Here is a 14,002-nt window from a genome sequence, read left to right on the forward strand (position 1 = left end):
AGGTGCAGTGAGTGATTACTTTATTGCTGTTCAATACTGTGACTGGTTGTGACTTGTGGACACAACCACCATGTATGTGTCACATTGTCACATGTCACTGCTTTCTGCTACAACACAAACTGATTTTATCTAATGTAGTCTTCTTTATTTTAATACCTGCCTTCAAGAGTGTTAAATCATCAGAAAACAACATACAATGCATGGGTCGAATTCATATTCTTTGAGGTGTAACTCATTGTCTGTGTGAATGATCACTCCATTTTGCACTAATGTATGGCCTATGTCAACCTGTCTGTTCACTTATGTTCTGTCTATTTTCTTTTTTGTTTTTTTATTGTTGGTTTGCGTCCTCACAGCGACGTAACGCAACTCACTGCTGCGACACAGATGTTTATCTAAAGTCTGTTGCATTTAAACCAACCAAAGTTTATCTTTGTGATGACTAGAAAACACACATGGTTGTAGTTAAAGTCATGTAAACTATTAAGAAGTTGAGAGGCAGTGTAGGGACTAGTCCTAAACTTAAAGCCACTACTGGCTGCTAATGGTTAGACGTTCCGACGTGCACTCAATACGCAGACTACTTAACTTGCTGATAAATTATTTATTCGTCGTTTAAACACAACGCTTAATTTTCGTTTGTTTGCTCTTAATACAAAAATAAAATGATAAACCAAAACAACAGAAAATAGCTGCGACCTGAACGCAGTCAAAAAGCTTTTTGCCTCACCATCAGCGCACCTGTGGTGATTGGCATGACCCTTTAAAAATAAATCAGTGCGCTGCCAGCATAACCATGCACCCCCTGCTGTTTGGGAGGAGCACCATACTCAAATTCATACCTGGCTCCTACAGGCAGGATTGGATTTATTATAATATGTTGTGTGTGTGTCCAGTGTTACTGGTTTACCTCTCAGACTCCAGAAGTTGAAGGAAGAGGAGGAAGAGGAGGAAGAGGAAGATGGATGCCTGTCTATGAAGAGTGATCGGTCTAAAGGTGGTGTTCCACATTTCAGTGATGGACCTGGACCCTCAGACACAAAGTAAGAGACTGTTTCTACTGTAAACTGACCTGAAGATGATTCAGTTTAATGTCATTTGATAATCTACATAATTAACACTATTCTTATATAATTCTGTGTTTTGTGTTTTTATTGTTTTGTTTGGTGTTTTTATTGGTCATGTCAGCATTCAATACAATGTATAGTGAAATGCACTTTAAATCCTTATAGATCAGTTTATAGCTGGTCATATTAAAGAATAAAAAGAAAAAAAGTAATAAAGAATAGTGACAGTTCAGAGATCAACCACATGATGGTCTTATGTTTAGAGCTGAAGGTGCAGCGAGTGACTCATTTATTGCTGTTCAGTATTGTGACTGTATCTGTTCTTGCCTTGAGGCTGCAGGAGTTTCCTCCTGACCTCAGCAGCCTGAACTTCTGGTTCTGGGGGTGTGTGAAGTCCTTCTGTATTTATTTGGCTTTATTTCTGCAGTGTGTACTGTAGATGTTGTGTAGGATGGGTAGGGTGGTCCTGACCTGAAGATGATTCAGTGAGACGGTTTCATGAAGGTTGTAGTGTAGATATGAAGGAAACACAGTGGAAAGAAATAATGAAGTAGCTTCCATTCAGCTGTAATCTACAACAGATCTTCATGTTCATGTTAACCAGAAACAGAGACAGGGCTGGTATTGCTGTTTGATTTTCCAGTCAATAAATATAAAGTAGCAGCAGGTAACCCAGGGTGATATTTACTAAAGATTTACTAACAAGTTAAACTGTGTCTGTTACTAAAGGCCTGTAGCAGCAGGTACAATGGAAGAAAATGAAGTGTTTGGTCTCATGTAATACAGACTGTGTCTTAATATGTTTCTGTTCAAAGACATTAAATATGGGAGGAGATCATGTAAATGTATAGAAACAGCCTGCTGCAGCTGATGTATCACTGCAGACTGACTGACTTGTGAGCTGTCACTTGTGTCATAACGAATGTGTTCATGTCCACAGAGAGAGGTGGAGGAAGAGGAAGAGGAGAGCTGTTTCTGTGGAGGAGCAGCTGTCCTGTTGTTCTTTGTGTCAGGACGTCCTGAATGATCCAGTCTTTACCATCTGTGGACACTGGTTCTGCAGACAGTGCATCACCTCATACTGGGACCAGTCTGCTTCATCAGGACAGTCCTCCTGTCCCAAGTGTGGAAAAAGATCCAGAACCAGATCTGGACTGCAGACAAACAGTAAGACCAGCACTGTACAACGTAAGGTTGAAGATCTCTGAAAACAGGACAGGAATCTACCTCCTCTATCCTGAACATTAACAGTCAGACATATTTCTTTTTAATTATGCCATTTTTTTCTCTTTCAGCAGAAAGTAGTCTGAAGGAGGTTTTAGATGAACATCAGAGTCTGTGCAGCAGATGTGAACGTGTGACTCAAGGAACTGATGAAGCAGGAAGTGAAATCCTCCTCAACAGCATCTACACTCAGGTCTACACCACAGAGGTACAGAGTGAAGAGGTTAATATCCAACATGAGGCGAGGCAGCTTGAAACAGCTTCCAAGATGAAGACCCTCCATGATGCTCCAATCAAGTTTCACAACATCTTTAAAGCCTTACCTCACCAACAGAAACACATCAGAGTCGTTCTGATGAACGGCATCTCTGGAATTGGAAAAACCTTCTCAGTGCAGAAGTTCACTCTGGACTGGGCACAGCGCTCCAAAAACCAAAATATCAGTCTGCTGATTCTGCTTTCATTCAGGGCGCTGAACTTGGTCAAAGATAAGAAGTACAGTCTGCTCATGCTGATCTGTGTTTTCTATCCAACATTACGGAAGCTCACAGCAGATAAGCTCGCTGTCTGTAAAGTTTTGTTCATCTTTGACGGCCTGGATGAAAGCAGACTTTCACTGGATTTCAACAACAGTGAGGTTGTGTCTGATGTCACACAGAAGACATCAGTCAGCGTGCTGTTGACAAACCTCATCAAGGGGAAGCTGCTTCCCTCGGCTCTCATCTGGATAACTTCCCGACCTGCAGCAGCCAATCAGATCCCTCGTTCATGTGTGGACAGACTAACAGAAGTACGAGGATTCACTGACTCCCAGAAGGAGGAGTACTTCAGGAGAAGATTCAGTGATGAAGAGCAGTCCAGCGCAATCATCTCACACATCAAGACATCCAGGAGCCTTCACATCATGTGTCACATCCCAGTCTTCTGCTGGATCACTGCTACAGTTCTGGACCACATGTTGACTACAGACCAGAGAGGAGAGCTGCCCAAGACCCTGACTGACATGTACTCACACTTCCTGCTGGTTCAGACAAAGAGGAAGAAGAACAAGTATAGCACACAAAAGACAAAGAAGAAGAACAAGAAGAAGAAGAAGAAGAGGAAGAGGAAGAAGAGGAAGAAGAACAAGTATGATGAGGGACATGAGACAAATCCACAGGAGCTGACGGAGGCTGACGGGGAAGTACTTCTGAAGCTGGGGAGGCTGGCGTTTGAACAACTGGAGAAAGGAAACATCATGTTCTACCAAGAAGACCTGGAGCAGTGTGGTCTTGATGTCACAGAGGCCTCAGTGTTATCAGGAGTTTGTACACAGATCCCTAAAAGAGAGAGTGCGATCTTCCAGAAAACAGTTTACAGCTTTGTTCATCTGACTGTTCAGGAGTTTCTGGGTGCAGTCTACATGTACCACTGTTACACCAACAGGAACACAGAGGTACTGAAGGTCTTCCTGGGAAAAGACAACAGTTACTCATCTCTGGATGACTTCCTGAAGGGAGCCATGGAGAAATCTCTCAGAAGTGAAAATGACCACCTGGACCTGTTTGTGCGCTTCCTTCATGGCCTCTCTCTGGAGTCCAATCAGAGTCTCTTAGGAGGCCTGCTAGGTCGGACAGAAAACAGTCCAGAAACCATCCAGAGAGTCATCAACAACCTGAATGAGATGAACAGTGACAATGTCTCTCCTGACAGAAGCATCAACATCTTCCACTGTCTGATGGAGATGAACGACCACTCAGTACATCAGGAGATCCAAGAGTTCCTGAAGTCAGAGAACAGATCAAAGAAGAGACTCTCTGTGATCCACTGCTCAGCTCTGGCCTACATGCTGCAGATGTCAAAGGAGGTTCTGGATGACTTGGACCTGTACAAGTACAACACATCAGAGCAGGGGAAACGGAGACTGATCCCAGCTGTGAGGAACTGCAGAAAGGCTCGGTAAGTCCAGATGTGATTAACACCTGCTTGTTGCCAAAGTTATACATGAGTAGTGTTTCACTACAAGGAGAACCTGCAAGCACATTCACACATGTCAAGATATCCTCATCACAAGTCAAACAGACATTTCTATTCACATTTGTATTTTTATTTTCTTGGTGTTGAGGATAATCTTGACACGTACAATGTAATTAGATGATTATGTCACTGGACATTTTGATATATAGTACATGGGTCAATGATGTGATGCTACTTTCTTTTGTTTCCATATGGTTTAGTCAAATGTAAAAGGGGTTCAAATTTAAAAATAAATCAATGAATAACCTACAGGCATTCTTTTCCTGTGGGCCAAATATAATTCCAACCAAAAAATTACACTTGCTTAAAAATGCTCAAATTCTCAATAAACATTATCCCTGTTTCATATTAAATGAAGGTTAATTTTTAAATTAAATTTAGGGAAACATGTCAAGTCAAGTGAACCACATGAAGTGTCTCAAAGTGTAACCACCATTTAAAATTGTAAAGAAGGCCATGTAACAGGAAGTGGTTTTACAGAGAAGGACCCCTGATGATCACAACTACTGCCTGACAAGGTTAGAAGCTCTAACAAATACTCTGATGAACTGATGTTTTAGGACTGAGTCAGGTTTGCTTAGTTTAAATGTCCCATGGTGTAACCCTAGAAAACATTGATAATTCATAAGAATTAATTAAAATGAATATTTACTTTCAGAATTGCATTTCAAATATTGAGACCAAAGCCATGTGTTTACACAGATGTTGAATTTGATTATGTCAAAATCGTATAACTGCTTACATCATTTGAGTCCTATTAAAAGACTTTTTGTTAGATTTTGTCAAATATCAGTAGGTTATGATGCTAATTGAAGATGTACAATAAAAAACCTAGTTTTGAACATGTAATAGCTTTAAAATACCTAAAAATACAATAATTCATTTAAATGAGAAATGTTACTCAAACATAACATCTGTAAAATATTTTTCATTTACTAATATAAAATACAAACAAACAAAATAAATAAAATGGATTTTCTCCACCTTCTAACAAGGAAAAAGTGGCTCATCACAGAGCTGAATGTGAATACTGCTGCATGAAACAACAGGGTGGGACGAATGTCTTCACCTGGCCTCAATCACCTGACCTGTTTATAATATAATAACATAATCTCTTTATTACCACCCGCGGTCCTGCTCAGCATGCAACCAATAAAACAACCCAACCCACAAGAAACACAAAGAACATTTGGTTATATTCATCTTAATTAACAAACTACATTTTTATCCAAACATATATTATTGTAATTTTTAACTCAAGTTATTAAATAAACTTAAACTGATTGACTCTGATTGCAGCTACAAACTTTCTTCAATTATTAGAAATATTTTTCTTTTCATGATCTGTTATTTCCCCCATTCACTGTTATTATGGATGGTTATTATATGTTATTATGGATAAAATGAATATAAGACAAAAAAACATGGAAATATAAAACTTATCGTAACAGTCTGCAGAGAGAAAACACTGCCGCTAACTCTATTAGTATCAGCCAGTGTTCAGGAAGTTACTCAAAAAATGTAATTTATTACACATAACTAAAAAAAGTAATGCCTTACGTTACTTAATTAACCTCCAGATTAAATCCTATTAAATTTAACAAAATGTACTAAAAGGCAAAATCATTATATGCCATTAAAATATAAGCATAAAGGATTAAATGTAAATAAAATACAATAAAATACAAAAGCATATCACATTACCCCATAATGTTTGGAGCCGGCATTGTATTATCCGTGCTGCTGTCACTCTGTTCTGGGCTGCTATGCATCTCGTCTATCGCTGGAGTTATTACCGATACAAGTGGTAAGGCACTGGGTAATACATTTTCATTAAAAACTGTTTAAAAAACATACATTACATACCAGTTGCTCGTTTGTAGCGTTATCCGCTAGTCAGGTAGATGAGGACCACAAACAACACTCAGCCGTTAATGCTATATCTGATCATAAATAGTATCTAGAGGTTGGGAGCAACTACACACAGCTGGCCCTAATCATTTACTCACTAGTCCCTGGGGTGGTCCCGCGGCTACAAAAGCAAGGAGACACTGAAGACAAATAAGAATTAATCACAGTGGACTTTATAGAAGCCTAAATGCAACTTTATTTTCTTTCTCTTTGTCTACAAGATGAAACCAGAACAGAGACTCCCATTAAAAAGTCCACAGTACAGCAACAGATAGAGTGAGGAGAGTTACTGAATAATTCTGCTTTGATTTGAAGGGGAAACCACAACATGACATGTTTACATTACTTTAATTTACCACACGCTTTTGTCCAAAGAGACTGACATTTTTTTACATCCACATACAGTTTAGTATTCAGTTTGTTGCTCAAAGACACTTGGACATGTGGACAGAAGTAGCTCAAGTTTCAAACCATCAACCTTGTGATTAGTGGCCAACCAGCTCTGCCAACAAAGAGAACTGAGCTAGTCGTCACATCAGTTTGTTTAGTGATCATAATGCCTAAAATCTATGTTTAATATTAAAATGTATATTATATATTATCTGTCATCACAGACTTGTTAACTGTGGACTCTCAGAGACTCACTGTGAAGTTGTGGCCTCAGCTCTGAAGACCAACCCCTCCCATCTCACAGACCTGAACCTGAGTCACAACAAACTGCAGGGTTCAGCAGTGAAGCGTCTGTCTGCTGGACTGGAGAGTCCAAACTGTAGACTGGAGACTCTGCTGTAAGTTCACTGACTGTCTGTTACTATTGTTGATCTTAATGTTTAACAGCTGAAACTAATTTATGTTCATAAATAACTTACATCCATGAAGTTCATTTTTATTTCCGTACTTTCGTTGTGTTACTGTACAAAGTTTAGTGTGTAGTCATAAAAGATTATTCTAAAAGAAACTGTAGAAAATGTTCACTGTTAGCTCTTTAATTAATGTTTATAATTTTTGGTAAAGAGTCACATCTGTAAACAGAAGATCCTCTCAACTAATATCTGTTTGAAACTCAAGTTTACTTGATGAAGGAGAAATATTTCTTTACAATATTCAATATTCTTTAATGTGTTTTAATGAATAATGTCTGATGATGATGATAATGATATTGATCTTCCAGAACACACACACACACACACACACACACACACACACACACACACCTACCATCCATCCAATTGTATTCACATTACTACTTGATTGTTATGTTTAGCTGTACATGGTTGTGCTAGTTCACTAGCTGAGCTTCTTCTGAACAAAATGGTGTGCACACACACACACACACACACACACACACACAGATCAGATTGGCATGCAAACAGCACACCTGTCAGTACGCGATAAACTATATCAACATTATCACTAACAGTGCATAGTAAGGAAGTAAGGTTGATTGGTTAAAATAGCAAAATCGTGCAGAATTTACAGGGATTGGTTGAATTTGCATTAATAATTGTGATGGCAACATCGCGGAATCCTGGAGGGTCTGGTTAATAAACAATAAGCCCATCATTTCCTCCTTTTCAAAATAACTAATAAAACATTAAGTCCATCCCTGACAACATGTCACTGATATATTGGGAAATGGGAAATATTGTAAGAAGCCGGCGGGGGCAACAGCGCCCCGTATAATTGAAAAACATCTCAGGGCAGTTAAACAAGCACGAACATAGTCATATGACACACTGTTTTGTTCAGAAGAAGCTCTGCTATTGAGCCAACCAGTTACAGCTCAACCAAACACAAGTCAAACACCGAGCAACTGACTGAGCCAACTTGCGGAATAAACCGTCAAAGAAAAATCCAAACAAACTTCCCACTGTAAATATAAAACTACAAATTATGTCTTACCTTCGCTGTTTTTCTGGTTAAAAGTTGTGTCTGGTCGCATAATATTCCCAGTAACAGCTATTCCAATGACTCTGGATCATTTTGAGTCTATTCAAGTCAGTTTCCATTTATTTACATGGCATGGGGGATGAATTGCAGCTCCTCGTCGTCAATGCGAACACACGGACGTTGTCTCCATCTGGTGGTTGAACTGTGCTATTGTGACAGATTTAGCCAACTGCACTACTTTCTATCTCATCCCAAATTTTTCAACATAACATTATAATATAACATTATAGTCATTATATCCTTTAGAAAAATGTATTTTTTGGGGGGGAGGTGGGGTGGTGCACGATTGGCCCCTGTGACCCGGCCTAAGCTTTTGTCCTTAATGGCATTTTCCCCCCTTACATTACTTTTACTTTAAGTAGTTTTGAAACCAGTACTTTTACACTTTTACTTGAGTAAAAAGTTTGGGTTGATACTTCAACTTCTACATAAGTATTTTTAAACCTAAGTATCTATACTTCTATCTGGATAATGAATGTGAATACTTTTGACACCTCTGGTGCTCACAGTGATAACGTTGAAGCAGCAGGCACTGACAGTCCATGTGTTGCTTCATAGCATTTCTGTTTTTAAATGTGCATAATGATGAAGGACTTGCAGCTTTTTTATTATTCCTGCTCGACTGTTTTAAACATGAGGGCCTAAAAGTATAGATGTCATGTTTTAGTGTTTGTGCATTTTAACTTGTGTTTGTCAGCACAATGTGAGTTTGTATAGTGTATTAGTTAATATTGATGATAAAATGTAAATAATAAAAGATAACACAAACAATAAAAATAACAAATAAACAAAACTGTGAACTTCTACACTAAATACAGTAAACTAGGAAAATTGTAATAAAATGATAATGATCAAAACAGGAACTTTGTCTTCTAATATATGTATATGTGTGCATGTATGTATGTATGTACATGTATGTTTGTACATGTGTGTATGTGTGTATGTATGTATATGTTTGTATGTATGTATGTATGTACATGGATAGTATGTATGTATGTGGGTATTTTTGGTGGAGGAGGTTGAGAAATGTGGCAATGATTTGTGGTGTTGATAACAGTGGGTATGGATGTGAATGTTGACATTGCATATGGTGTTGGTAGGACATTGTAGGATTTTGTGAAAGGGTGATTTGATTGGGAGCTGGCAAGCACTGATTTGAGAGGTGGGGGTGGGATTCAATAAGTTTTGACTTCTTCCCACTCCATTTTGAATGTTGTTGACAGTGCATTATATTTTCTATCGGGTGTAGGTTCGCTATTTTCGGTGAGAACACTGTGCTTTCATTTTTTATGTACTGTTTTTGTTTTGTTTTTTGTCATGCATTCGAAATAAAAATAATCTAATCTAATCTAATCTAAACTCACATCTTTTATTCTTTATTCAGATTGATTAACTGCAGTTTGTCAGAGACCATCTGTGCTTCTCTGGCCTCAGCTCTGAAGTCTAACCCCTCTCATCTCAGAGAGCTGGATCTGGGTGACAACAACCTGCAGGATTCAGGAGTGAAGCATCTGTCTGCTGGAGTGGAGAGTCCAAACTGTAGACTGGAGACTCTGAGGTCAGACACCATGTCTTACTTACCGTTGCCTTTTATTATTTAGAAAACCATAACGATAGAATTGATGCTTTTATTTTGAAAACAGGAAGCGAACATACCCTCGCTATAGCTAACTTGAAACCACTGAGGTGGTGATCTATGACGTTTGTATTTTAGGATTTTTTTTCAGAAGTTACATTGCATCTTGGGTAATTTGAGTGTGAGTAGTCAGCTCTTGATGCATACTCTGCATTTCTGGCGTAGTAAACCATCCGGGAACTTCTCACATACTCTAAACCACATACTACGCAGATGAAACACACTACATACTTCAAATGACATCAGAGTTAGTACGAGTAGCAGGAAACTATGCAGTTTCGAACAGACCCAATGTCAAGTACTTGGGGATCATCTTAGACTGAAATCTCAAATTTGAACAAGTGAATATTATCCTTTTTAAAAAGGTTAAATCAAATGTCAGCTGCTTCAGACTAGATTGTCACAGCTGGTCACAAGCCAGGATTGATTTCAAACAGGAACTTTGTCTTCTAAACTCACATCTTTTATTCTTTATTCAGATTGATTAACTGCAGTTTGTCAGAGATCAGCTGTGTTTCTCTGGCCTCAGCTCTGAAGTGCAACCCCTCCCATCTCAGAGAGCTGAATCTTGGTAACAACAAGCTGAAGGATTCAGGAGTGAAGGATCTGTCTGCTGGACTGGAGAGTCCAAACTGTAGACTGGAGAATCTAGGGTCAGACACCATTTCTTACTTCTGTGCTGAGATTATTGAGGTTAACAATGTCAAGTCCTTGGGAATCACCTTCGACTCACATCAAAAATTTGAACAAGTGAATAATATCCTAAAAAAAAAAAAAGGTTAAATCAAATGTCAACTGCTTCAGACTAATCAGAAAGTATTTACATAACATGATATTGTCACAGCTGTCATACTGCATCACTACCTGGTCACAAGCCTCACAATCAACTACTGTATAAAACTCATCATATCACTATATAAGTAGCCAATCAAAATCCTGGACAAAAAACAATGAGGTGGCAGCATTGTCACATCTTGAAGAAACACAATATGTTCACCTTGTAAATCTTCATAAACTATCTAGCCTAAAGCTTCTTTTAAATCCTCCTTCCTTATTGAATGAGTTACGAGGCAGCAGCACTCCAGTAGAGTCAGCACAGCCTCAACAAACTGGAACTGTCACATTGCAACATACAAAACCTCATTTAGACAATCAGTCTTTACTGTTAAAGGAGCAAAACTCTGCAAGTGTCTGAGCCCAACACAAGAAACAACACTGCTGTCACACCTAAAACCCCTGTATTTTTATGGATGTATTTTTATTTTCATTTCTTATCTTTCTTTCTTTTCTTTTTTCTGTTTTAACTTTTTATTCACCTACCATTATTACTATTATTATTATTTATTATGCCTTCTGTGGTCAGGTGATGTACACTGATCAGGCATAACATTATAACCGCTGACAGGTGAAGTGAATAACACTGATTATCTCTTCATCCTGGCACCTGTTAGTGGGTGGGATATATTAGGCAGCAAGTGAACATGTCCTCAAAATTGGTGTGTTAGAGGCAGGAAAAATGCTCAAGCGTAAGGAACCAAATTGTGATGACTAGACGACTGGGTCAGAGCATTCCAAAACCGAAGCTCTTTTGGAGGCGGCCAAGGCTAATTGATGCGCGTGGGGAGCAAAGGCTGGTCCGTGTGGTCTGATCCAACAGATGAGCTACTGTTGCTCAAATTACTGATGAAGTTAATGCTGGTTCTGATTGAAATGTGTCAGAATACACAGTGCATTGCAGTTTGTTGCGTATGGGGCTGCATAGCCGCAGACCAGTCAAGGTGCCCCTGAACACTGAACAATTTCAAACAGGAACTTTGTCTTCTAAACTCACATATAAACTAATATTTTATTTTTTATTCAGATTGTTTGGCTGCAGTTTGTCAGGGATCAGCTGTGCTTCTCTGGCCTCAGTTCTGAAGTGCAACCCCTCCCATCTCAGAGAGCTGGATCTGAGAGATAACCACCTGAAGGATTCAGACGTGAAGCAGCTGTGTGATCTTAAGGAGAGTACAGCCTGCAAACTGGAGACTCTGAGGTCAGTAGAGAGTTGGAGTCAGTCTGTTCTGGTTTCAGCAGTTTAGTATTAAACACAGTCAGTATCAAAGCAAAGACGCAGTATTTCCTGGTGAACCTCCAACCTTCTCAGTGCTGCTTTCCTCAGTGAAGCTGGGAGGAGAATGGTGACAGGCTTCAGGATTGGACAGAAAGACAGAGAGAGAACAGTCAGCCAGCCAATCAGATGAGCCAGAAGCTTGTTGTGATCATGTGTTTGAGTTGATGTGAAGATGACTGTTGTTGTGTTGATGTCTGCAGTAAATAAAGCTGATTACAGCTGACAGCCTTACAAGATGTTTAGAGACAGTGGTCCTCATCATCAAACTGTCACACCATCAAATCTGATCTCAAAGTGTTTGTTCTTTCATTTCAACACTAAACAATTCATCAGTTCATCTTTGTCAGAGCTCTAAGATCAGTCTGACTGCAGCCTGCAAATCATGGCTCTGATTTTGCACAGGCATCATTATGTTTAGTAACCATGTGGTCTTTATACAGACCAGAACCTCTGCTGAAGTCCAGGAATCACAGCAGCTCTGACTGATTGTCATGTGGTGATTTAACAGCAGGAAACATCTTCAAATCCCACAGAGACTCTGTAGCTTTAAACTTTGATAAGAGTTGACATGTATCAGCAGTAAATCCATCAGTAAACTGATGAGTGAATGTCTCTGTTTCTGTAGTAATGATGTGTTCATGACTCTCAGCACTTTATTTCCTCTGTGTACTTCAGTGAAATCTGCAGACGAAACACACTTGATAGTAAAAGTGTGTGCAGGTCTTTGAGCTTGGAGCTCAGTGTGTTAACTCCAACACGTTAACATGAGAGCTGGAAGGAAGCAAGCTACGCTGCACAGCTGTTCCACATCTGGTCTGAACAGGACTGAAGTCCCTGCTGCTCTTTATACTAGATGTGCTGCATCACTGACTGACAGCTGATGAAGTGAGTCTCACTAACACTAAACACTCATTTATCTCCTCTGTTGTTTCTTCTTCTCTCATTAGATGGTGGTCATGATCTGTCAGAGTGTGAGTGAACATCCAGGAGTGTTGAGAGAGGATCAGCTGGATCCTGATGGATCAGGGGGTTATTCCAGGTAGGAGATTCAACAAACTCGGAGTCTAACCCTGAACTCTGAGTTGACTTACTCTGAGATGGTAAACCCTGAGTATCCGGTTCCAGAACAGCTGATCTGAATTAGTTCAATCAACAAGTATGTTCACCTTGAGTTTGGCATGTGCATGAACGCTATAAAAAGCCATCATCAATGGAGCCCCGATACCTTGATTCACCATGGCAACTACTGAGAAAACAAGCTCGAGTTACGTCACCTCACTGTAACTGGAGCTCCCCCTGCAGGCCTGTGGTGAATATTCAAAGAAAGTAACACTGCTGCAGATGCTAAGGAGAGAGAAGCGGCATGGGAGAAAAATGCTTATGTTTTAATGATAATGATGTAAATGACTCATTTGATTGAATCTGTTCTTTTGTTTTGGATTTCTGTGGATTTTTTTTTGTCTAACCGCTGGATCACCAGGACACACCATCTGAGTTTATGTCGCACTTTATTTTAAAGCTCCATTGTTCTTATAATTTATTATTCATTTCTTTAAAGTTTCAGGAAAGAATTGTCTGTGTCATTTGGTGATATTCAGAGTTCCATTTCCACCTGAGTAAATATTATTTATTATTGGAAACTTTATTGTCATATATATTGAATTGTATGCTTGCATATTTGTCTGAGCTGCTGTGAACTGACTCAAAGACTTTAGCTCCGTTAGCTCAGCAACTGGAATTCATTTATTGGGACTGTCTTTATTTGACCTGTAAAGTAGTAATAAAGGTTCTTTGCAGGAAATGTTGTAACTTCAGATTCTCTGCTTTAACTTTATTGGTGCAATCAAAATACAAACAAGGAAACAGCACCACCAAGTGATGATAGAAGAAAACAGCAATCCATACAGACTGAACACACAACAAGGAGAAAGAAACACATGAAAAAAGAGATTTTAAAAAATGTGGGAGAAGAGAGAGTAAGTCAAGTTAGAGATGTCAAAGAGAAATAGAGAAAATGTAAGATGAAAAGGGAAACTGGTTTGCAGTGTGTCCAAAAAAAGATACACATATACTGTCTATTTTGCA

At 39.1% G+C, this 14,002-nt stretch overlaps 1 protein-coding gene across 1 annotated transcript; it reads left to right on the forward strand.

Moving 5' to 3' along the window:
* Positions 1–1,018: 1,018 nt before the first annotated feature.
* On the forward strand, positions 1,019–12,877 carry LOC128359013 (NLR family CARD domain-containing protein 3-like). The gene is made up of 8 exons (XM_053319427.1): positions 1,019–1,043; positions 2,363–3,341; positions 3,408–4,229; positions 6,833–7,006; positions 9,553–9,726; positions 10,284–10,457; positions 11,666–11,839; positions 12,865–12,877. The coding sequence occupies exons 1-8, from the start codon at positions 1,019–1,021 to the stop codon at positions 12,875–12,877; spliced, it is 2,535 nt and encodes an 844-aa protein (XP_053175402.1).
* Positions 12,878–14,002: the final 1,125 nt, after the last annotated feature.

Source organism: Scomber japonicus, chromosome 5 (assembly GCF_027409825.1).
Source record: "Scomber japonicus isolate fScoJap1 chromosome 5, fScoJap1.pri, whole genome shotgun sequence".
Classification (NCBI taxonomy): domain Eukaryota; kingdom Metazoa; phylum Chordata; class Actinopteri; order Scombriformes; family Scombridae; genus Scomber; species Scomber japonicus.